The sequence below is a fragment of the Stegodyphus dumicola genome, chromosome 3, assembly GCF_044657685.1.
Source record: "Stegodyphus dumicola isolate Sdum_Otavi_A_Nest chromosome 3, ASM4465768v1".
In the NCBI taxonomy this organism is placed as follows: domain Eukaryota; kingdom Metazoa; phylum Arthropoda; class Arachnida; order Araneae; family Eresidae; genus Stegodyphus; species Stegodyphus dumicola.
The window spans coordinates 247960920-247983593 of record NC_140770.1 but is presented as its reverse complement, the minus strand read 5'-3'; the positions used below and the strand labels follow the sequence as shown (position 1 = coordinate 247983593).

Here is a 22674-nt window from a genome sequence, read left to right as displayed (position 1 = left end):
GTTGCAATCGAAATAGGGCATGACCACTCACAATGTATCTGTAAAGTCTTCTCGAAAATGCATTACGTGTACATGTCTCCAATGAGAAATCTGCCCTAAATTACGAAGCCATACAAACAGATTACAATTTTACCTTGAAAGATGACACATACATTGTAACGCTTTTAAAAATGATGTATAGCTCTTTTTTTACTGTATGTGTTCTGAAGAATAAAATGACGTCTTCTATGTACATAACAAACATTTATTTAAACTACGAAGACGTTGAACAGCAGAGTAGAAACATGATATTACACAGCGCTTAGCCCTTCTCTCTTACATGCAATACTCACCGTTGACTTTGGCTAACTAACTATTAACTAAGTATAAGTATTACGCAGCAGAGAACTTGCTTATCACGCGCATGCGCTAGGGGAATCAACGGCAGTTGCCAACATACCCCCTTTCGACGTTGGTTCTCCTATTCCTGAAAAGTAAAACAAAATACATATTAAACAGTATTTAATCCTACAATTGTACAACAGTTTTGATGTTTAACAGGAGTCAGGGGTTTGGTTAACACATCAGCTCCCATTTCACTGGTAGATATGTACTTCACATCTAATTCACCGCGTTCATACACTTCACGCACAAAATGATGGCGAATGTCTATGTGCTTTGTACGGAAGTGAAACACAGAATTCTTTGTAATTTTCTGAGCTCCTTGATTGTAGCAGTATATTGTTGTTGGGTGTTCTATGTTGTAACCCAGCTCCTTCAAAAAACGACGTAGGTAGACGGTTTCTTTGGCGGCCTCAGACAAAGCCATATATTCCGCCTCCGTTGAAGATAGAGCTACACTGCGTTGTTTTCGTGATTCCCAGGTTATAGCTGAACCACTTAATATATATATACAAAACCGGTGTAAGATTTTCTATCATCGACATTTGATGCCCAATCTGCATCCACAAAGGCGATGAGTGGTTTTCCTGTTTTCGTATAAATTAGTCCTTGATCTTGTGTTCCCTTTAGATATCGAAGTATTCTTTTCGCACCATGCCAATGTTCTTTTCCCGGATTGTTGTTAAATTGACTTAAGAAATTCACGGCGTATGTGATATCTGGCCTAGTAGCTACTGAAAGGTACATTAGTGATCCGATCAGATTTCTAAATGGAACATTTTTCATGTCAGCGATTTCATTTTCGTTTTTAGGACTAATCTCTTTTGATAATTTTTTGCTGTTATCTATAGGTGAAGACACGGATTTAGCATTTTGCATATTATACCGATTTAAAATATCATCAACGTATTTCTTTTGGGAAATTTTAATTGAATTCTCATTTTCGTAAAATTCTATTCCTAAGCAATAATGTAATTTTCCCAAGTCTTTCATTTTGAAAGCAGAAGCTAAACTATCGCGAATTGTTTCATACGTTTGCTGAGAATCGGTAAAAACGATAAGATCGTCTACATAAACGATTATAATAGTTTCACTGTTAGGCGTCTTTTTAATATAAACACAATTATCTGAATTAAGAGATTTAAATTTCATAGATTTCAATTTTTCATCCAACTTTTTGTACCACTGACGTCCTGACTGTTTAAGACCGTATAATGATCTCTTTAAAAGACATACTTTATCTGAATTAGTTTTACCGCGAAAACCTTCGGGAATTTCCATGTAGATTTCTTCATCTAAATTTCCATTTACATAGGCCATTACAAAATCTAATTGGTAACCTTTGAGATTGTGTTCTACTGCGTAGGCTAAAACTGTTCTTATGGAACTTAATCTAGCAACAGGGGAAAAGTTTTCAGTGTAATCGAGACCAGGGATTTGAGCGCACCCTTTAGCAACTAGCCTAGCTTTGTATTTTTCGATAGTGCCGTCGTGATTATATTTTAAGAACCCATTTGCTACCAATAACTTTCTTGTTTTCAGGTCTGTTTACTAATTCCCAAGCCTTTTCTTGAACAAGCGAGTTATATTCTAACAGCATGGCATTATGCCAATTTTCAGCATATGGTCCATTTAATGCTTCTTGCACCGTAGGATTAATGCTTTCCTCAACAGCATTTTGAGTTTGTTCATTTTTATTTACAACTGTATAACGATAGTCCTTTTTAGGCCTTCCTGGCAAACCTGTTTTTAGTTTCTTGGGTCGACCAGGCCCCCTTTTAATCAGAATAGGAAGCATTGATTCGTTATCTAAATCACTTCCGCTTTCCTTTTCAGATTCAGAGCCAAGTGGCGACTCGCTACCGTCCAGAGGTGATGATTTTTCACATGTTTTATTTATAATTTTTTCCTCCGGAGCGAAAGGCAGATTTATTTCTTGCTCTGAGTCATAACTAATGCAGTTTTCAAACTCATTAATAAATTTTACGTCTCTGCTTATTATCACTTTACGTTCCTCGGGATCCCAAAGTCTATACGCTTTAGATTCATCAGAATAGCCAATAAAAATACATTCTTTAGATCGAATATCAAATTTGCCTATTCCTGGCCTTTTATTTAGCGAAAATGCTTTTGGGCCAAAGGTTCTGAAGTGAGAGACAGCAGGTACTCTGCCAAACATCATCTCGTAAGGTGTTTTAACTTCGTGTTTTAAACCTCGCGTTGGGCAGCGATTTCGAATGTAAGCAGCCGTATTGACGCCTTCGGCCCAGAATTTCTGAGGCAGATTGGATTGCAATAACAAACATCGCGCCATTGAAACCAAAGTGCGATTTAATCTTTCGGCGACGCCATTCTGGGCTGGCGTGTAAGGAGTGCTCATTTCGTGTTTTATTCCCGCATCATTAAGAAATTTATTAAAGTCTTTCCCTAAATATTCTAGCCCGTTATCGCTTCGCAGGATTCTGATTTTAGAGTTAAGTTTATTTTCAAAAGATGCTTTAAAATTTCTGAAAGCCTCTTTAACCTCATCCTTAGATTTCAGAAAATAAACACAAACATATCGAGATTTATCATCGATAAATGTTGCGAAATAAAATGATCCACCTATTGATTCAGTTCTCATGGGACCACACAAATCAGAATGAATTAGATTCAACAATTCAGTACTTCTATATTCAGATTCTTTGGGAAGATGGGTTGCGGTTTGTTTACCCTGAATGCATACCTTACCTATAAATACTATACCTACTTACTATACCTACTTACAAGTATAAAGAGAGTCATTTTGAGAAAAAGAAAGACCTCTAACCATGTTATTTATTTGAAGTTTTTTAAGATCATTTTCATTTAAATGGCCAAATCTTATATGCCACTGATCTATTTCTTTAGCAATTGATACAGATTCAAATATTGGCATGACAAAATAAAGATCATTTTCACGTTTAGCTAAAATTACTGTTTCGTTATTAGAATTAATTATTTGAGCACATTTTTCTTTGAAAATTACTGAAAGATTATTTTCAGTTACTTTAGACACTGAGATTAAATTATTTTTCAAATCAGGTACACACAATACATTTTTTAGTTTGATATTTTCAGTTTTAGAACCTATGCGAACTTTAAATTTAACAGTTCCTTTTCCAATAGCTTTAACAGTTTTATCAGCAGCTAATTTAACATAAGTGTCACCTACCTCGTGAATTTCTTGAAACAGTTCCTTGCTGTTACACATAAGCGATGTTGCACCACTATCCAGACAAAAAATGTCTTTAGAATTACTATTAGTGCATGCTACGGCTTTTTCTCGCTCCAAGGAATTCCGAATTTCTGTAGACATCGCAGTTTCACTGAGGCGTTTGCTTTTAGTTTCTTTATTTTTCTTCCTACATTCCGATGCTCTATGCCCATAGATATGGCAGAAGTTGCATCTGTAGTTAACTGGATACTGTCTTCGGTTTGCAGACTTATCTGGTTTCGGTTTAGGAACCGGTTGCTGAGTATACTCCCGATCTTTTGAATAGAATGCATGTTGTGGTTCAGAAAACGTTGAATCTTTATTTTTGCGAGCGTTAGCTTCTTCCAACAGTTTAATTTTCAGCATTTCTGGAGAAGGCAGTTCATCACGAGATTCGATAGCTATTCGAAAGCTTTCATAAGAGTCCGGTATGCTATATAAAAGCAATATTGTAAGCAAATCATCTGCAATGTTTATTTCCATTTCTTTAAGTTTGTCCACAAGAATGAAAAAATCATTTAGATGAACAGTCATTTGTTTAGAGTCACTCATTTTTGTAAAAAGCAATTTTTTTAGAATTGTAGCCTTTCTAGCCGGTCCCTTCGATTCGTAAATAGAATGCAATTTACGCCACAGTTCGTGAGATGTTATACAATTCTTTACTTGTGGAAGTTCGCTGGGTAAGATGGATAGGATTATATCCGCTCGTGCTTTTTGGTCACTAGTTTTCCATTTAGCAAATTCTTCATCACCAGGTTCTGGTTTCGGAATTTTCCCAGTTACATAGTCCCAATGATCATTTTTAATCAGTATTGCTTCCATTTGCAACTTCCACGTATCAAAGTTGTCCTTGTTTAGCTTTTCAATTGACACTGTATTAGTCGTCGCCATTTTCATTTCAGTCGACGCAGCTTGGCTTGCCGAAAGAATTTAACAATGGTAGTTGCACTGCACAGTTAAGCGCTATCTGGGCCCATAACCTATGAAGAATAAAATGACGTCTTCTATGTACATAACAAACATTTATTTCAACTACGAAGACGTTGAACAGCAGAGTAGAAACATGATATTACACAGTGCTTAGCCCTTCTCTCTTACATGCAATACTCACCGTTGACTTTGGCTAACTAACTATTAACTAAGTATAAGTATTACGCAGCAGAGAACTTGCTTATCACGCGCATGCGCTAGGGGAATCAACGGCAGTTGCCAACATGTTCTGTGTAAAAGAAGGCAGACCTGCTTCCTGATTTATTTTTTTAATTACATTATTATTTGTTCTGGGCTTAATATCTCTTTCTGCAACAGAGGCAATATCTCTTCCTGCAACTTAGAATATTATATGGAGTTAGACAGAAAGGCTTCTTTTAGCAGTCTCTTCTAGAAGGAAATTACATTTTTACTGCAGCAATCTGATAGAGGTAAAAAGGATTTTTCATGTCGATAATGATGAATGTATTTTAACATTAGCCAAAAACACAGATGGAGGTGTAACGCATTAAATACTGTGAAAAGGGAGGAAATGAAGCTTAGTTTTTATGAATGCAAAAGAATTTAATGAGGAATAATACTCTACCCATGCTTGAGTTTGGTCATACTCAAAAGTGCAGTAAGAAAATCTAAAAATTAAAATTTAGTTTTATCGAATTCGCCAATTCAAAGGAATGAAACGTAAATAAAACGTATCATTTTACTTGATTATTGGAATAAGGAATATTGATTAAAATAAATATAGTATTAAAGCTTCTGGCATGAAACAGTGTTAAGTTGCGGAATAAATAAAAAACAACAGGTGTATACAAACTAAATAATTCATGTCTCATTAAAGTTTATAGGTTGCGTACGTAACGAAAATTGCAGGCCTAATACACTCGTTCCTCATAATAATCTAAAAATGTCCTGTACTTTTGTATATTTTTCTTTATTTATAGATCAGTAAAATTAATGAAATTAGTTGAAACAGAGTTTATGTTTACTTGGTCTGAAATGAAAGACAAGCGACCCGAAAAAGCGCAATTTTGAATTTCTAGAATCCAAATACACACACTGGCCAATGAATTAGAAACTTCTGAGATTTTCATTTGAACGCTTGCTGGGGATGAAATATGCAATGTGTTTTTTTTTTCTGACGTGGGTTACACGTGGTTTGACTACTAGTATAAGTAAGATGTAAGAGTGCTTTTTACGATAAATGAAGTAAAATGGGAAAAATCATAGATCTTTCACCATTTGAAAAAAAGGCGTATTGTTGGTGCTTGGTGCCCGTTTAACAGTGGCTTCGATTTCGAAGATAGCAAATCTCACTGGCTTCTCAAAAGCAGCCATTTCAAAGGTTTTCAAAAGTTGGAATCAGAAACCACAGTCCTTTTCTAGAAGACGCAACTGAGGTTCGAACACAGTTTTCCAAGAGAGTGATCGACGTCGTTTCCGACGAATTGTACGACAGAACAAATATTCTCCTGAGCTTCAACTGACACAGATCGTCAACCAAGGCTCTTCCCAACAATTTTCAGCTCGGACTATGCGCAGAGGATAGGAATGCTTAGTCGGGTTCCTGTGAGAAAACCCTCATTTCTGCCCGACATGGAAGAATTTGTTTGCAATGGTGTCGGGAAAGAACACACTGGACATCTGAAAATTGGAAACGGGTAATGTGGTCGGATGAATCACACTCTACACTTTATTTTGCACTGATGGAAAGACGTAGAATTTGAAGAAAAACTCCATGAAGTCATGAATCCATCTTGCCTTACTCGCACTGTGCAAGGGTCTGGTGGGAGTGTCATGATATGGGGCATGTTCTGCTGGTATGGAAGTGATGCCCTGGTCTTCCTCGAGAGTAAACAAACAACCAGGAGGTACCTAAATGCACTGGCAGATCAAATGCACCTTGCAAAAGGTGACACAAGGAAATATTGATCTTGGGTTCCTAACGCATTGGTCAGTATGTGTAATTTGAGTCAATACAGCCTTGCAAACATGCTAAAATATACTGATCATATTGGGAACTATGATTGTTAAATATGACAAATTTATTAAGCAATATTCTTCAGCCAAACATGTTACAAGCATTGTTTTTTAACGTTTTACTTCAAAATGCATCCTTCCTCATCAAAATGTATTTTAATTATGAATCTGACATCTCCGCTACCTTCACTTCATATTTCAATTTGTGTTGCACTTATGCTGTTACTCTCCAGTAATATTTTGCTTCATGTTTTCTAACCTCCTCTGACTCAGCTACACTGGTAAAAGTGTTCGTATGAGCAGTAAATATAATATATGTAAAGCTCACTGTAAATATAGCTTTTATGAAAATCAATACATTTTTTATATGTTATTATTATCTAAATAACCCAGATTAGCTTAGTGAACAAATATCTTACCTTTACATTAGAAAAATGTGTGCTGAAGAAGCCCTTAAATAGAATAGACCTGCGTAACACTGGTAGTTGGGACAGATTCTAATCTTGGCTACCAGAGTATGCGCTTTTTCCTAAATTTTAACATGTGTAACATTCATATTAGAAGTAACTTTAAACGTTCTGCACAAAGGTATTCATTCCCTTAGACAGATAGTCATAGTATCTAAAATGATAAGCAGAAATTCAATCTTTTTTTGCACCGAGTTACCTAATTACGCAACCAAACTGCGCTCATACGATCTCTGTCTGAAGAGAAGTAATAATTGTTACTTTTCATAAGCTTTTTAAAAGCCTGCATAAATTTCGCTTTCAAATGTTTAAATAATGCAATTTTACGTCTTGTATTCAATAAATTACTATTAAATGTTAATAGGAGTTAAATAAATGTAACGGGAGTTAAATAAAGTTAATTAATAAAGTTGAGATTTATTTAAATTGTCAATCACGCCTTATTACTATAATATAGTTTTCACAGGCATAAAAGAATGATGTACTTATATATCGTTTTCTCACTTTGTAGAATGTTTTTTTCCTAAATAATATTTTCAAAAGATTTCGTTTTAAATCATTTACTATAGCACTTTTATTTATATTGATAATTCTGAGATTTCTTTTAATGAAATGCAAATAAATTCATTTATAAATATTTTAAGCATTTGTAGGTTATGCATAATTATTAACTGTTTCTACTTCCATTTTACTTCCAGTTGTCTTGGAAAATATGTTAACTGGTGAGCAGCCTGATTTCGTACATAAGATGAAAGCAATATACGACTCCTGCATGGATGAAAGTAAGTTTTTAAGAATTTTTTATGCTTGAAAGGGGGTGTATTCTCCCTATTCGTGCATCATGTTATAAAAATATAAAATTAAAAAAAAAAGAATCTGAAATCTTTCAGATTTTATATTACACCCAAAAGGGCGTTTTTTAAAGTTTGTTTTTGTTACCTTTATTTATCTAATATCATATTCTTCACACTTAAGCCACATAAAATTCAATTCAACAGCAAAATCACAAAATATTTAAAAACAGCTCATCTTTAAAATTTCCGATACACAGTCTCGCGCGCTGGAGGTAAACATATTTTTTTTCGTATAGTATTGTCATTGTTTGCTTTGAAATCGTTGAATTTGTTAATCAGAAACTTGTTAAAATTTCACAAAATTTGAAACAGATAATAAAACAAATTCGAAACTTGGAATTCCAAGTACCCATGTTCGGTTGGAGGAGTACGTTATTGAAAATTTGACAGCTGTAGGTGCCGTTAGTTTTTCCCTGTGCGAGAAGCATTGATGCGCTCATGAAGATTGTTCATTATTTAGTTTCATTAAATTTAATACATGGTTATAATGTTTGGTGGCAACAGTTTGCAACGTACATCAACGCAATAAGTAAAACGACTCAAAATTCCGTTTTGAGACTAATAGCCCTTTGGGATAAAAATATATTAATTAAGCTTTTATTGTAAAAAACAAAAGATTTTCGCAATATGTAAGGCTTTCCAAAATTCCGACAACATTTTATTTTATATTATTACAAATGTTAAGCCTCACTGGCGGCCAAAGCGGTGGACATTCATAACTCGACAGCGATCTCGTTGCTTGTATATTTTCGTGATTCGTTTTGATATATAACGTGAATATAAGCCCGTTTCTCTTATGTGCTCGGCGAAAGTTTTCTTTCCCGTTGCATGCCATGAGGTGTCATAATCCAGTTTATTCAACTCAAACCCATTTAAGTCATTTTTATTTTTAAATGAAATGTTTAACACTTATAAATTAAGAAATTGGAGCACAATTATCCATTACTCAATGCATTTCTGAGCAACAGTTCAGTGATCTGTATACAATTTTGTACAGCAGCCTGATTTCTGTAAATTGAAGGAATTGTTATCTGGCATTGCCTCTCCTATCAGGGTTTGGTAAATGCAAGCAAAATAATAAATGCAATATATGCTGCTTAATCAGAACACTTTGGAACTATTCTGTGCCTAAGCCAAATATACAAAATAATAATAAATTCTAAAATGAAATATGTGATTTATAGGAAAATAAATGATTATTTAAGGAAAATAATAATAAGTCAACTAGTTTACTGCTTTATTAAAAACACACACAAAATATATTTATTATAAACTGTGCATAAAAATAATACATTCATGATAAATTTATTATTTCAAATTTAAATTCTACAATAATACAAAAAACAGTCTATCTTTTCCTTCTGAAATTTAGCAGATCCATAAGAGCAACAAGTAAATTCAGTGCAGATGTAAGGCTTTCTTCATTATCTTCCTGCATAAAATAATGCCTTATCGCAACTGTAATTTTTCCCTTCACGAGTAGACACAAAACCAGGTGGGTCATTTCTGGGGACTCTTAATCATTTAAGGAGTTTTAAACTGAAAAAGACAGAACAGTTTTATATCGTGCTACTTTTTGTAGCTCCCTAAATATCAGCGACAATTCTTAACGACTATATTGCTTGCAAAAATGTAAAGTTTTTCACTGGTCTTTCTCTTTGCTGATGAATCATTTTAATAGGTTTTCATCAATGGGCTTCTGTACGTAATTAGCCAGTAGTTTTCCTCGATGCAACATCTTTAAATGACTTAGTACTCCTGTGTCCATTGATTTCATTGAGGATGTTACGAGGAAGAAATTATAGACTCATATATCGTTTGGATATCTAAATAAAGGTGTGCAACAGATTATCGAGAAGCGATAAAATTTTCTTTTCCTTGCATTGCAATTCTACGTCAGATCTCGTAAGACAATTAAAAAAAAATATATGAGAAGTCATTCATGCATTAGTCTAGGCACGGTAACCTCCAGTTTCTGCAAGGCTTAGCATTTTTAGTGAAACTGGGAATTTTCATGTGTATAAACCTAATATAGGCTTTCTATTTGATTGCAGCGATACACACAATAGTATCCTTTAAAATAAACGATGACCCGGTGGGAAATTTCTAATTCGTTCGTTGAGATCTAAACCCTGGACAGAAATACTAGTCTCCCGTGACTTTATTGCTTGGCTGTTGTCGGGCCTGCCTAACATAGTTACGCAACATAGCAGGAAATGACATTCATTGCTATTATACCTTAACAGGGAAGTATGATTATAACACAGAACGATGTCTTACTTAGCATGATAAGAGAGGCCGGTTTCATCAAAGTTGTAAATATCATCTGAACAGAAATTCTGAAAAAATAGCGATTTTAGTTTTTTTCATCGAATAGTACTTACATTATCTTTACTGCCCTGTTTGACAAGCGCTTTTTAAAATTTGATACTGAATCTGACCTTCCACTCAACCATTTGTTGAGTGGAATTCAACAGATGGTTGACTCAATCAAACATTTGTTGCTTTAAAAGTGTCCTGGTACAGCTTTCCAGGAATCTCCTCTGTGTTCTCAAATTTTAGTGTACTTGTGTCTACATATTTTCGAACAGTCTATAAAATGTGCCAAAAATTCTTATACTTCTTTTTTGCTACTGTCCCAGTTATACGAAAATGCCTCAACAAAGCCTTTAAAGTGTGTATTAGCCTATGAGATTGGTTCCAATCTGAAAGAAATTGGAACCAAAAAATGCCAGTGGTTTAGTTGAACTGCATTGACTGTATAGCATTTTGAGACAAATGAAGCATGAGGTTTTTTTTTTTTTTTTTTCAGAAACGTAATTTTTTTCAAGCTAAAAAGTAAGGCATTAAAATTTGGCTGAAATAGTGAAACAGAATAAGGGTAAACGTACAATGGATGTATAATACTGTTATATTATCCTGAAATTTGAATTCTATAGGACTATCTTTTATTTCGAACGTAAGCCTATCCGTTGTGTGTCCAGATGTATAACTTTAGCCCAATAATTCAGACAATATCTTCAATCGTGCATAAGACGAATTTCAAATCGTTCTATGAATCAAGGTTTAAATATATAGTTATAATTCATCTTTCGATATAGGTAGACTTAACAGTTGAGCTAAAGTTAAGGCCAATGAATTCACTTTCAGTTTCCGTTCAAAACACAGAAGTAAAACCACTGTAGAATGAAAGAAAACTTTTTTCGACTCCGAATTCTTACAACATGAGGAAGATTTAACAGTTTCGCAATGGTGTGATGAATTCTGCTTTTGTCCTGAGTTCTGTTTTGTCCTGAGTAATCATACTCAAGCACTCATAAAAATTGATGTTCTTGCCTGAACTTTAGCAAGCTTGTAAAATGCGATTCTTCATTTCTACAGAAATAATTTGCTTGGTCCTTCCAAAAAATACGGGTGGGGGCTACGGAGTCTGCAGCATTTAATGAAATCTTATTTACATCGTTTGATGAACAATGTTGTGAATGGAACAGAAGATTTATTGTTAACTTCGCTTAAAACAACGATGTAATCGTCAAATGAAGGATGAATACCTCCCAGACGGTATAGTGGTTAGGGGAGCCTTACCAAAGTACCAAAGGGCCCGGGCTCGAATCCTAGAGAAAGCATGGATGTAAATTGTCTGTCCTTTTACAGGAGGTGATGGTGGCCTCCTATTAGGTGCATACATAATAAAATGACAGCCGCTTTTGGCCCTAATAGTAGCGAAAGCCTAAAAATGGCTAGTACACGCCGTAAAGGGAGGGAAGTGTCTGAAGCTAAAGGTTTCGGAGAATGCTAAAAAATTCCGAGTCAACAACAATATTATGTATCTGATTAATTTACATGAGCAAAAATAAAATACAAGTACTATTTTTACAATTAGTTAACCTATAACACTAATTTATCTTCAAATTACTTGTAAATCATTTTGAGCTCCTTTATAAAACAGGCCAGAGATATCAATGATAAAACATTTGCTACAAATATCTCTGTTTTTATACGGAAATGCGATAATTATATAACAGTTGGGAACAAAACGCCGGTAAAGACACGTGATTTCTCCCATGTTATTTTAGTATTTTTCAGGAAGTTCTGAAAGGTTTTGAACAGCTTCGTTAAATAGACCTACTAAACATTCCTTAAAGTCACTAATTAAAGTGTACTATCAAATAATTACTAAATAAATAATGTTTCATAATGCAATTATATTACAAAAGAGGCATTTACTTTTGTTTTTGCACATAGAGAGCATTAAGGAAGCAGGCATGGAACCGCTAATTAATATTCTGAAAGATCTCGGTGGTTGGCCGGTACTCGAAGGCGAACACTGGGATTCCAGCTCCTTCGACTGGATTGATACTCGCATTCGAATACATCAAACAGGAGCCAGTGATAATCTACTTCTAGGCTTATCTGTTATTGAGGATCCTAGAGACAATTTGTATTACATCATGAAGGTAAGTGCATGGACTAGCAATATAGCGCTTGATAAACATATCCATGATTTCATTCTAAATTTTCCTTTTTACTAAAAAAAAATATAGTTCTAAACTGGTAAAAGACGACTACTACTTGCCAAGCTTTTAAACATTTAGGTATACAAGACATAATAAAGCATAACATTAATGAAATTGTAAATGAGTAAAGAAAATTTACATTATTATACTGAAATTTATTACAAGAAAAAAGAATGATTATTACAAAAAATAATCTGAAGGGTTTCAGATTTTAAATTATGTCCAAAGGAGCGTTTTTTAACATTTTGTGTGTTACCTTTTTTTTATTAAATATCATGTTCATCGCACTTAAACCATAAAATAAAGTGTCTAATTAAAAATATTCAATATTTCTAAGTATTGAATATTTCTAATTAGACATCTTTATATCTATGAGGTTACACTGGCTGGTTTGACTAAAATTATTGTACACTTTCTTTTTTTATGATAACAATTTTAGAAGTCTGCGTGCTAGATATTTTATAAATAATATAGGGAATATAAAAATACGTATGTGATCTCTAATATTCTATTGGAAATGCTAAAGCCAAATTGTTTTTAAATGTTTTATGAGTTGAAATTTTTGTGGCGTAAGAGAGGAAAACGCTGTGTTTAATAAACAAAGTTAAGACATAAACAGTTAAAAAAAAAAGTCTGAAAGGTTTTAAATTTTAAATTACATCCAAAGGGGCGTTTTTTAAATCTTTTGTGAAATTAACCTTTATTTATTAAATATCATGTTCTTTACACTTAAACCGTAAAATTCAGTTAAATAGCAATGTCGCAAAATAATTTTAATATGAGCATATCTTTAGAATATACACAATCTCGCGCGCTGAAAATTAAAATGTTTTTTTTTTTCGTACAGTGTTGCCATTGCTCGCTTTGAAATCTTTGAGTTTGTTAATAAAAAATTCGATGAAGTATTACAAAATACGAAATCGATACGAAAACATACTTCAAGTTCAAATTAGGGTTTATACATACGCCCATATTCTATTGATGATAACGTTATTCAAATTTTGATGGCTCTAGGTACCGTTGTTTTATCACAATACGACAAACATATATACATGCATGCATATTCTACATTATTTAATTTCTTTAAATATAATACAGGACGATAATATTTGGGGGCAATAATTCGAAAAGTGTAACAATTCTTATCGTGAATAGCTGCAAAATGCAAAACGAAATTAATAGTCGATTTAGGCAAATTACCCATTTGACTAAATCAAAAAAAAAAAAAAGATTAGAAGGAAAATTTATTACAAAAATACCATATATCCATAATATGTAGAATTCTAAATAACTAATTATTTATACATGTTTGAATCAACGGCATAAAAATATCAGAATTTGTAGGATGCCTTTAACCCCTTCATTTTAACACATACTTTTATGTTCTGCGGAATGCTAAAACTTTTACGCTTATAAAAAGCTTCTTACATTATATCGCAAATAACCAGGCATAATATGGAAAAAAAAAAAAAAAAAAAAAAAAACTTCTTGGCTTAAGATAATACCTAAGGCAGAAAGTATAAATTCGTGGAACTCTGCATAAGGGTTTTTTTTTTTTTGGTACTTACATATTATCTCATTATCTCAACCAAACCTGAGTAGAAATCTCCAAACCTAGAAAGAGCCCACCAACGGCCGAGCGGTAAAGTCGCTGAACACTGGTAGTTCGGTCCGAGGTTCGAATCCCGCGAACGGGCTGGCTGCATGGGTGTTTTCGTGGTTTTCCCCATGTGTAACGTGTATGCGAGCCAGTTTCCCTTAGAAAGTCTTCCACGAAAGCATTCCTCCCCTTAGGCAGATAGTCCTAGTGTGCTTTGCCATAATTAAATACACCATACACACCAAACCTAGAAAGAAATTTGGTATGTTTTTCGAGCAGCCATACTCTTAACAATGATTCAGTCAAGCAAAGTAGCATTTCATATGTGTTCTTGGTACTTATGTATTAGCGCAACCACACAGACGCAGATTGGAAACTTTCTGTAGAAGAAAAAAAATTATGACTGATAACAAATGTTGTGTAGCGAATTTAATATAATTAGGTGAGTCATAAAAACCAAAATTTTAATTTGTAATTATTCAAAATGTGAGCTACACAACATTATCAGTCATTAATGTTGTGTGCATTATGCTTCTTTTCCGGCAATTCTTAAGTACTTTCCCTCGTCTCCAAAGTTATGCGTTTTATCAAGTGCCTACATTATCAGTCATTAATGTTGTGTAGCGAATTTAATATAATTAGGTGATTCATAAAAATCAAAATTTTAATTTGTAATTATTCAAAATGTGAGCTACACAACAATAATTTCAAAAAATTGATTATTAGAAGCATATATACACTGCTGGCCATTAAAATGGCAACACCAGGAAGGAATAATCTGACAAGCGTCAAAATCATACGAAAGAAAGAAGAGGTTGGGATATGCAACCGATTAGTATTTCAGCGCATTTAGACGAAGCAGGAGGGAGAAACGACATCTAAAGCACTACATAAAAAATAAAAAAATAAATAAAAAAAGTTGTGTAATGGATTTCTCATTTGGAAAGAGCTTTGCAAGGTCAGCGTTTGATCAGAATATCGTGTTATCCCTCAAATAACAAAAGGAAATGCTTATCAGCAAGTGTCGGAATTCACTGAGGCAGGATCGTTGCTTATCGAAAGTGTGGATTATCGTTCCGTGGTATCGCCCGTCGCACTGGTCGACATAAAATTACTGTCATGCGAATATGAAATCAGTGGGTTGCTGAGGGTCATATTGAACGACATGCAGGATCTCAACGTCCTCCATGAATAGCGGCCGCGAAGACAGATATATTATGAGGTCAGCCATGCAAAAGCGTACAACCACATCATGGACCATTAGTCAGGAAATAGGCATATTTGCAGCACGTTCAGTATCCGCTCGAACTGTGCGTCGACGTTTGCAGCAGCGTGGACAATCAGCACGATGACCATTACTTCGGCGTCCCTTGACAATTCAGCTGTAATGTTGCGCGCTTTCAACCTGCGCGCAACAATAGTGGTGACTGCTAAGAACTGGAAAGTAGACAAAGTCTTGAGAAGGGTTTAAATCCCTATTTATTCAACTTTAGAAATTACAAATGCGTGCTCTTGACGCTCACAAACTACGCCGACCCGGCGGTAAAATAAAAATAAGAAACTAAAAAAAAAAAAAAAAGAATAGTAACAAGTGACTAGCTACGAGGCTCTCTAAACGTAACTAACCTCACCGCGTTCTAAAATACCGCTGATAATTCAGCAAACTTCTGAATATTACGTTGAAAGATTAACAATCTGCCGAGGCAAGCACACAGGCCGAAACGCGTGGTTCTTCAATTTCTAACTAGCCACCTCCACGCTCGTGAAGCAAACTTTCGAACTCGTTTCCCTTCTATTTAACTCAGATTACTTCCGCTGACAATTTGAATCCTTGCACGTTCTACTAAAATTTACATACTCTGGCATTGGCAATTCCAGGGGAAAGTAAGGCTTGACAGGAAAGATAGTTTAAACTTAAAATAAATGTTAGTTAAAATAAATATAAACCCTACACAGCATAGAGAGAGACGGCGACTCTGGTGTGCCGAACAACAAAACTGGATACAGGAGTGGCACAACTTCATCTTTTCAAACGAGTCCCGGTTCTGTATGAGGTATTCTGATGGCCGTATACGTATCTGGAGGCTTTGAGGAGACCGCACGTCGCCTGCTTGCATTCGATATCGACTTAGAGGCCCTGCACCTGGTGTGATGGTTTGGGCAGCCATTGGATACACGACACGCACATCTCTGGTTCGCATCGACAGTAATTTGAACGCCAGATCGGTACATTTCTGACGTCTTACGTTCGGTGGTTGCACCCTATCTTCGAGGCCTGCCAAAAGCCATATTCCAACAAGATCATGCATGACCACATATTGCACGTCGAATTCTGATCTTCGTCGATACTCGAAGCAGCATGGAATGAGTTGCCCGTTTTTGTCATCCAAGCCCTGTCCGACTCCATGCCTAACCGGGTAAGGGCCGTTTTATCTGCCAGGGGTGGCTGTTGTTCCTACTAATTTCGCCTTTCTGTAAACCCCTAAACTGCTTACAAATTTAATTATTTTGTTTTCATGCCTTACACTTTACGTACAATAAATATCTTTTTTTGTATTTGCTTTCCTTCATGGTGTTGCAATTTTAATGGCCAGCAGTGTATTTAGTGTTTTAATTAAATATTGATACCCCAAATCAAAAATTAATCCTATTAATAAGCGGACGTTTTTCTTCCCTGGCAGAAATTCTGCGACAGTCGCTTTAAGACTATATATATATATATATATATATATATATATATATATATATAAAAAGAGAAAAAAACTGGTCTATTTAATGATTTTGAAAGTAAAAGTCGCATTCCTGCAGAATTCAATTTCTTCCACTGTAGGCACATCCCATAAGGGACTTTAAAACTGAATTTAAATATCATGATTTGTTTATAAAAACCGTTGGAACTTGCAGTGCAACAAAAGGAACGCATATGGAAATAATGATGTTGCATGTTAAAACTGAAGATTTGTTATTCGCATGGCTGCCAGAGTACGTTACGGTACGTAAGTACCGTTTTCATTTTGTTATATTGTACGTTCATCTGTTTTTATATAAATAATATCTTAAATAAAATGAGAACATTGATAGTAATAATTTAAAAAGTTACAGATTACGTATGAATATATTATACGTAAATGTGCAAGTGAAAATAGTTTCAAAGTAATAAAAATGTAAAAAACAAAAATTGCATTTATTTAATTATCTTACATAATTGTTTGTGCTGCTTATGTTTCATTTTCCTACTCATTGCAAACTGTGATTTTCTAGTCAAACGGATTTCTAAATGTGAAAACTTGTGCCGCTATCATCTGTTTTATGCTAATTCTAGGTGGAGTCACATGTGACCATAATTTGTGTATGACCTGCATTGCTAATCATTTTTGTGGTTGCGTGCTCAAATTATTATGCTTAGCTGCTTCTTTCATTGTGTTGTTTAAGGTCAAGCAGTGCACGTTTTTAACTTACATCAAATCGTTACATAATTGATGTTACTCATTAAAAGAGGAATATATTCATTTTAAGTTTTTCCGAATGCAAAAATTAAACAAAAATAATTACATTTAAGCCCCGCTGACTATGAACCGTGACCCATGCAAAAGCATGAAAGTCATTTGTTGATATTACGCGCAAAAAAAAGTTTCTGATTCTCACATCTTAAATAATAATTTGTTCTTTTTTAGTTGGGAGTAACGTCATTAAGAAGTGATAATTATTTCTTGACCGAAGGCTCACATGATCCCGAAACAATTCAGTACTTCAACTCAATGGTGCACATTGCCACAATGCTTGGTGCAAATAAAAATACTTCAAAAAATGAACTCAAGGAAGTTCTCGATTTCGAAATTATGTTGGTTAATGTAAGTATGAAGGTTTTTTTATTTTAATATTAACCATTTTATTTATTCATTCATTCATTTCGTTTAATTTTAACCATTCAGCTGCTCTACAGAATTACTTTATATAGTCATTATCATTTTATTTGAGTATGAATGTAAAATTTCTCCGAAAAGAAATTATTCTGTACTGCGTTAACAGGAAACATTCTCCACAGCGTTAATTACGATACATATATTTAAGGTGTCAGGTACTTTGAAAATTTCAAAATGTGTAACGTATTTAAAAGCTCAATATCTATATAACTAACTGGTTTATGACGTGAAATTTTGTATAATTTCAATATCCTTGTTATTGTATTAATTCTTTACACCATTTTCCAGACATTAAAATAATTAAAATTAAATACCTTGTTCGTCGACGACATAAAATTATTATATATATATGAAGCAAAATTATGGATTTAAAAAATCACCGTTCGTATATAATTTTATTTTCATGTTACAAAAGTAAAGTAAATAATATTAACTTCTCTAAAAGAATACGAATTTCATTTTCCTAAAATGTAATTTTTGGAGAGAGAAAGGAGACACAAAAATCGACAATTTATTAACATACGAGTAAAACAAAGGTAATTTTCAAAACATTTACATAAGGATCATAGTTGCAAGTAATTTTATACTCACATAGAGTTCGTCTAATTAGACACAATTTCTTTAAATTATATCAAACGAATTTAGATTTTCACAAAAGCTCAAACATTAGTTTTCCTGCTCTTGTATTAATTAATTAATTTAAAGTGGCCACAATAATAATAATGCTAAGTAATTTGAATCTGAAAAACTAATTTTTTATTGCTATGGTTTGATTTGGTTTTTTTGAATATAGCAAAGCACTCGAGGGCTATTTGCCTAAGCGGAGACATGCCATCGTGGAGAAATTTTTGAGAGAAATTCACAAGCATACACTTTATACATGGGGGGGGGACCGCAAGAGCTCCCATGCAGCCAGCCCGTTCGCTTAAATTTCGAACCACGGACCGAAGTACCAGTGGTCAGCTGACTTTACCGTTTGACTGCTTATGAGCTTTTATACTGCCATGAAATAGCGTTCTGAATATAATAATTCAATTTATTTTAGTATAAATCAGGAAAGAGTTTTCCTTTTCCAGCTTTCTATAGCATCAAAACATGAAATTTACACGTAAACTATTTCAATCTATCTTTAAAACAAATAAGCTTAATAAATTGTCACACAAATTAAAATACAAAGGTGAATCACATGTTGTTCTCAAATTCATCAAATTTTAATACAAGTCAAAATGACAAAACAATGGTTATTATCAACGATTTAACTGCAGTCTAAAACGAAATCTCGTCAACACGTCTCTGAATGGCGTTAGATAGATTTCCATCAAACAAAAGTTTACTTGAATGAATTTATTTCTACTGGAATTCCTCAAAGAATGTTTAATAAATTGTTACAAATGTATCATTTAGTATAACATGAAAGTAATTTTGTTTAACTTCATTGAAGTTCCTTTAATTAATGGTTAGGAAATAGAAATTGCATTTTAACACTAGCACGTCGTCAACTCTTAGAGCCTAATTCTTCTCTCATCGTCTTCGAATTGTCGCAGTTTTCCTGTAATACATTTATTTTAAGAAAAAGAGCTAAATTTAGAGGGTATAAACGAATTTTTATACCCTCTAAATTTCTTAACAAAAAGGGGGCTTTAAGTTTTTGGTGAGAGCGAAAGATGAGCTCTCATCATATCTGGTGGGTCTGACAAAAAACATGTTAGACTAGAATCTTTACTCGTGATGTAAATCCATGGGGATAAAATTCACCAAATATGAGGCTTGACTTCGCAAATAATAATAATATCGTATGTGCGACGAAAGAATGAAGCAAGCGTATTTAATTATTTATAGTAAAGGTAATTTGAAAGAAATCTAAAGGATTGCCGCGAGAAGGCGAATCGATATTAATTTTAAAAGTTTGTTTTATACTGAACAAAATTTATTAAACATAAAAAAATATCTTACACAAATACTTTTTTGGTGTTTCCTGCAGTTATATAATCTTCATTGTTATCTAAGTTATAAGTTTTATGCCTTTTTTGAAGTATTGCATTTTCTTTAATAGTTCAGTTCAGAACTTCCGGAAAGGAAACACAACTTTACGTATTACACTGTCAGTGAACTGAAGGATAAGATACCACAGGTAAAGTTAATACTCTACATAATTTCTACAGATTCATTTAAAAATTTTTCTAATAGTAACTTTGTTTACAGATACTTACAAATTTAATGCATAATATACTACACAACATCAATACAGAAGATATCGCATGCTTACAAATTTTTAGTTAATGACTCCTAAAATTAAAAGCCTTTAGTCTTCTGAAATTTTTGCCTCTGCTGCCGATTGCCAAATTTATTTTGAGTTTATCATATCGTATATGCGTGCCCTAGGACTCTATGTGAAGATATGTTTAAAAGAAGTGCAATTTTACGTAAAAAGGGAATGAAGTGCAAAGCTAAGCGAACATGTGGTGAAAGGTAAAGAGAGGTGTTCATACCGTTAAATGGTACAAAAAACATACAGAAGATATAAGCATTCTTTACCATGCAGCATTATATTCTTATCCACAAAAGTCATTAGATGGTATTTATTATCACAACCGTTAGCCTTAAATATGCACTTCCAATTACATAAATGTTTTAAATGACATTAGCATTTATGGTATAGCTTCTTCATATTAAAATGAAGAAAAAGGAAATAAAAAATATATTGAAAATTAGGAAATTTAACTAATTATACATTCCCCCGTTTAGTACAGCCATAAGTTCATGCTCAGACTTTAAAAACAAAAACAAAAATAAAATAAAGGGGGGGGGGAAGTTTGATTCCCGTAGAATAAAAATTGCGTGTCATTAAAATTCAGATGGATTTTTCTTTTGTGCCTCCTACTTCTTTTAGCATTAATGGTGAGAGCACAACATCAGCAAACCACAACATCCTCTTAACTTATGCGTCTAAGGAAGTTACATACAGCCCATTTCATTAGTGATGAAGAAATGCAAAAAATAAATTCATATTATTAATTATTAAGAAATTCTGTATAGTGGTGTCCATAAAGCAAAAAAATAAAAAACAAAGCTGAATAGTCTCTGTTAAACTAGTAATTCCTCTAATTGAACAAAATACCTAAATGGAAGAAATTCTTGATTTATTTAACAATTAAATCGGGAAATAAAGAAGATTTTGCTTTTAACACTGCTGGGCATCAAAATTGCTGCACTATGAACACGACTTGCAAGGAAGGTAAAATTTGCATGAAAGATTCTACATGCCGGGATATGCAAATTATTAGCATTCTAACGCATGCGCACAGAACAGGTATAAGTAACGCAATCTTCATTGCGTATAAATGGGAATCTTATAATAGCTGGTTTGTCTCTTCCATTTTAATGGCTTTATGGAAGGCATGTAGTTTATGAAACAAGCTTGCGGAACTCCACGATTTGATTCTGCAAAATGGCATTGACTTTTGTATGACTACTGTAATACATGCTATACCCAGTGATAAATAAAAATTATGAATTACCGTTCCTATCGGTTGGGGCAGACGCCTGCACAGAATTGGTCGAGTCATAATTTATGTAAAAAAACTGATTAGGGTTGTAGAAACACTAATCTAAACGGCAAGGCCTAACAGGAGTTCATCCTCAGCAAACCACAACATCCTCTTAACTTATGCGTCTAAGGAAGTTACATACAGCCCATTTCACACAGGAAGACAAGCTGATATTCTCAATTTACTAACTCTGGAATCCTTCTTGCAATAGATACTATAGTAGCAATCACTTACGACCTATATCCCCATCCACACTAGTGTCGAAGTGCTTCTACCATCCACACTAGTGTCGAAGTGCAGCAATTACTATGATGTCGTTTTGTAACTCTGCAACAGGGTACAATAAAAATGTGTTTTAATTGTCCCCAAAATGCTAAAATCTAATTTATATCATTGAATGTGCTGGCGGTTTAATTGATGTGCTCATGTTGTCGATGATTAAACAGAAACCTGCCAACAGTCTTCCTGGAATTTCTTCAAGCTTGATAAGAAGGAGGGATCAGAAGTGTATCATCTTAACGTAAATTGCTTAAGTACAAATAGAAAGGAAACATTTTTAAAACGGAAGTCCTGCTATCCTCATTATTAAAATTTTCACACAAATTTTTAAGTCAACAGCACGCAAATTTTTAAACCAAAGAAGACAAATAAATCAAACCAATCTTTATAGTTTCATTTTACTACATCGACTTAAATAATAAAGCTAGCTAAAGTAAGCAGCTAAGCTTCTAATCATTTCAAACATTAAAGTACACATTTTTTTCTTGCACTTCTGGTATTTCCTCTTTTTTCTCGCAGCTTCTGAAACTTTTTCTCCTGCATTATTAATGTGTATGTTATAACTACTGCATAATTTATGGTTACATTCAATCTTTAATTTAACATACGTGGTATTTTTAAGCATGTAATTTGAGATTACAATTCCGCATAAATTAACCTTTAAATGATGCTATTTATGTAAATCAAACTATCTCAATCTCGATAAGTGGGAACTGACGTAATGCAGTTTCAAGATAAAATAATATTTATCCGACTACTTAATAAATTTATTAGTAAACATATTTTCGCAATGAAAATGTAAATGCATGCTTTCAGTCGAGGTCTTTTAATGTTTTCCACAAAAGCAAGCTTTAATACCCATAAGCACACATTTCGTTAGATTAAATAGAAATAAATTCTACC

General features: G+C 33.7%; 1 protein-coding gene across 3 annotated transcripts in view; it reads left to right on the top strand.

The window, feature by feature from the left end:
* The window catches only part of LOC118193333 (neprilysin-2-like), a 156784-nt gene that overhangs the window by 98637 nt on the left and 35473 nt on the right, over window positions 1-22674 (top strand). For all 3 annotated transcript variants that reach the window (XM_085814023.1, XM_085814024.1, XM_035364408.2), the window contains 4 exons: window positions 7749-7832; window positions 12150-12361; window positions 17696-17872; window positions 19998-20075. In XM_085814023.1, the coding sequence (XP_085670149.1) occupies window positions 7749-7832; window positions 12150-12361; window positions 17696-17872; window positions 19998-20075 (551 nt within the window). The remainder of the gene's footprint in view (window positions 1-7748; window positions 7833-12149; window positions 12362-17695; window positions 17873-19997; window positions 20076-22674) is intronic.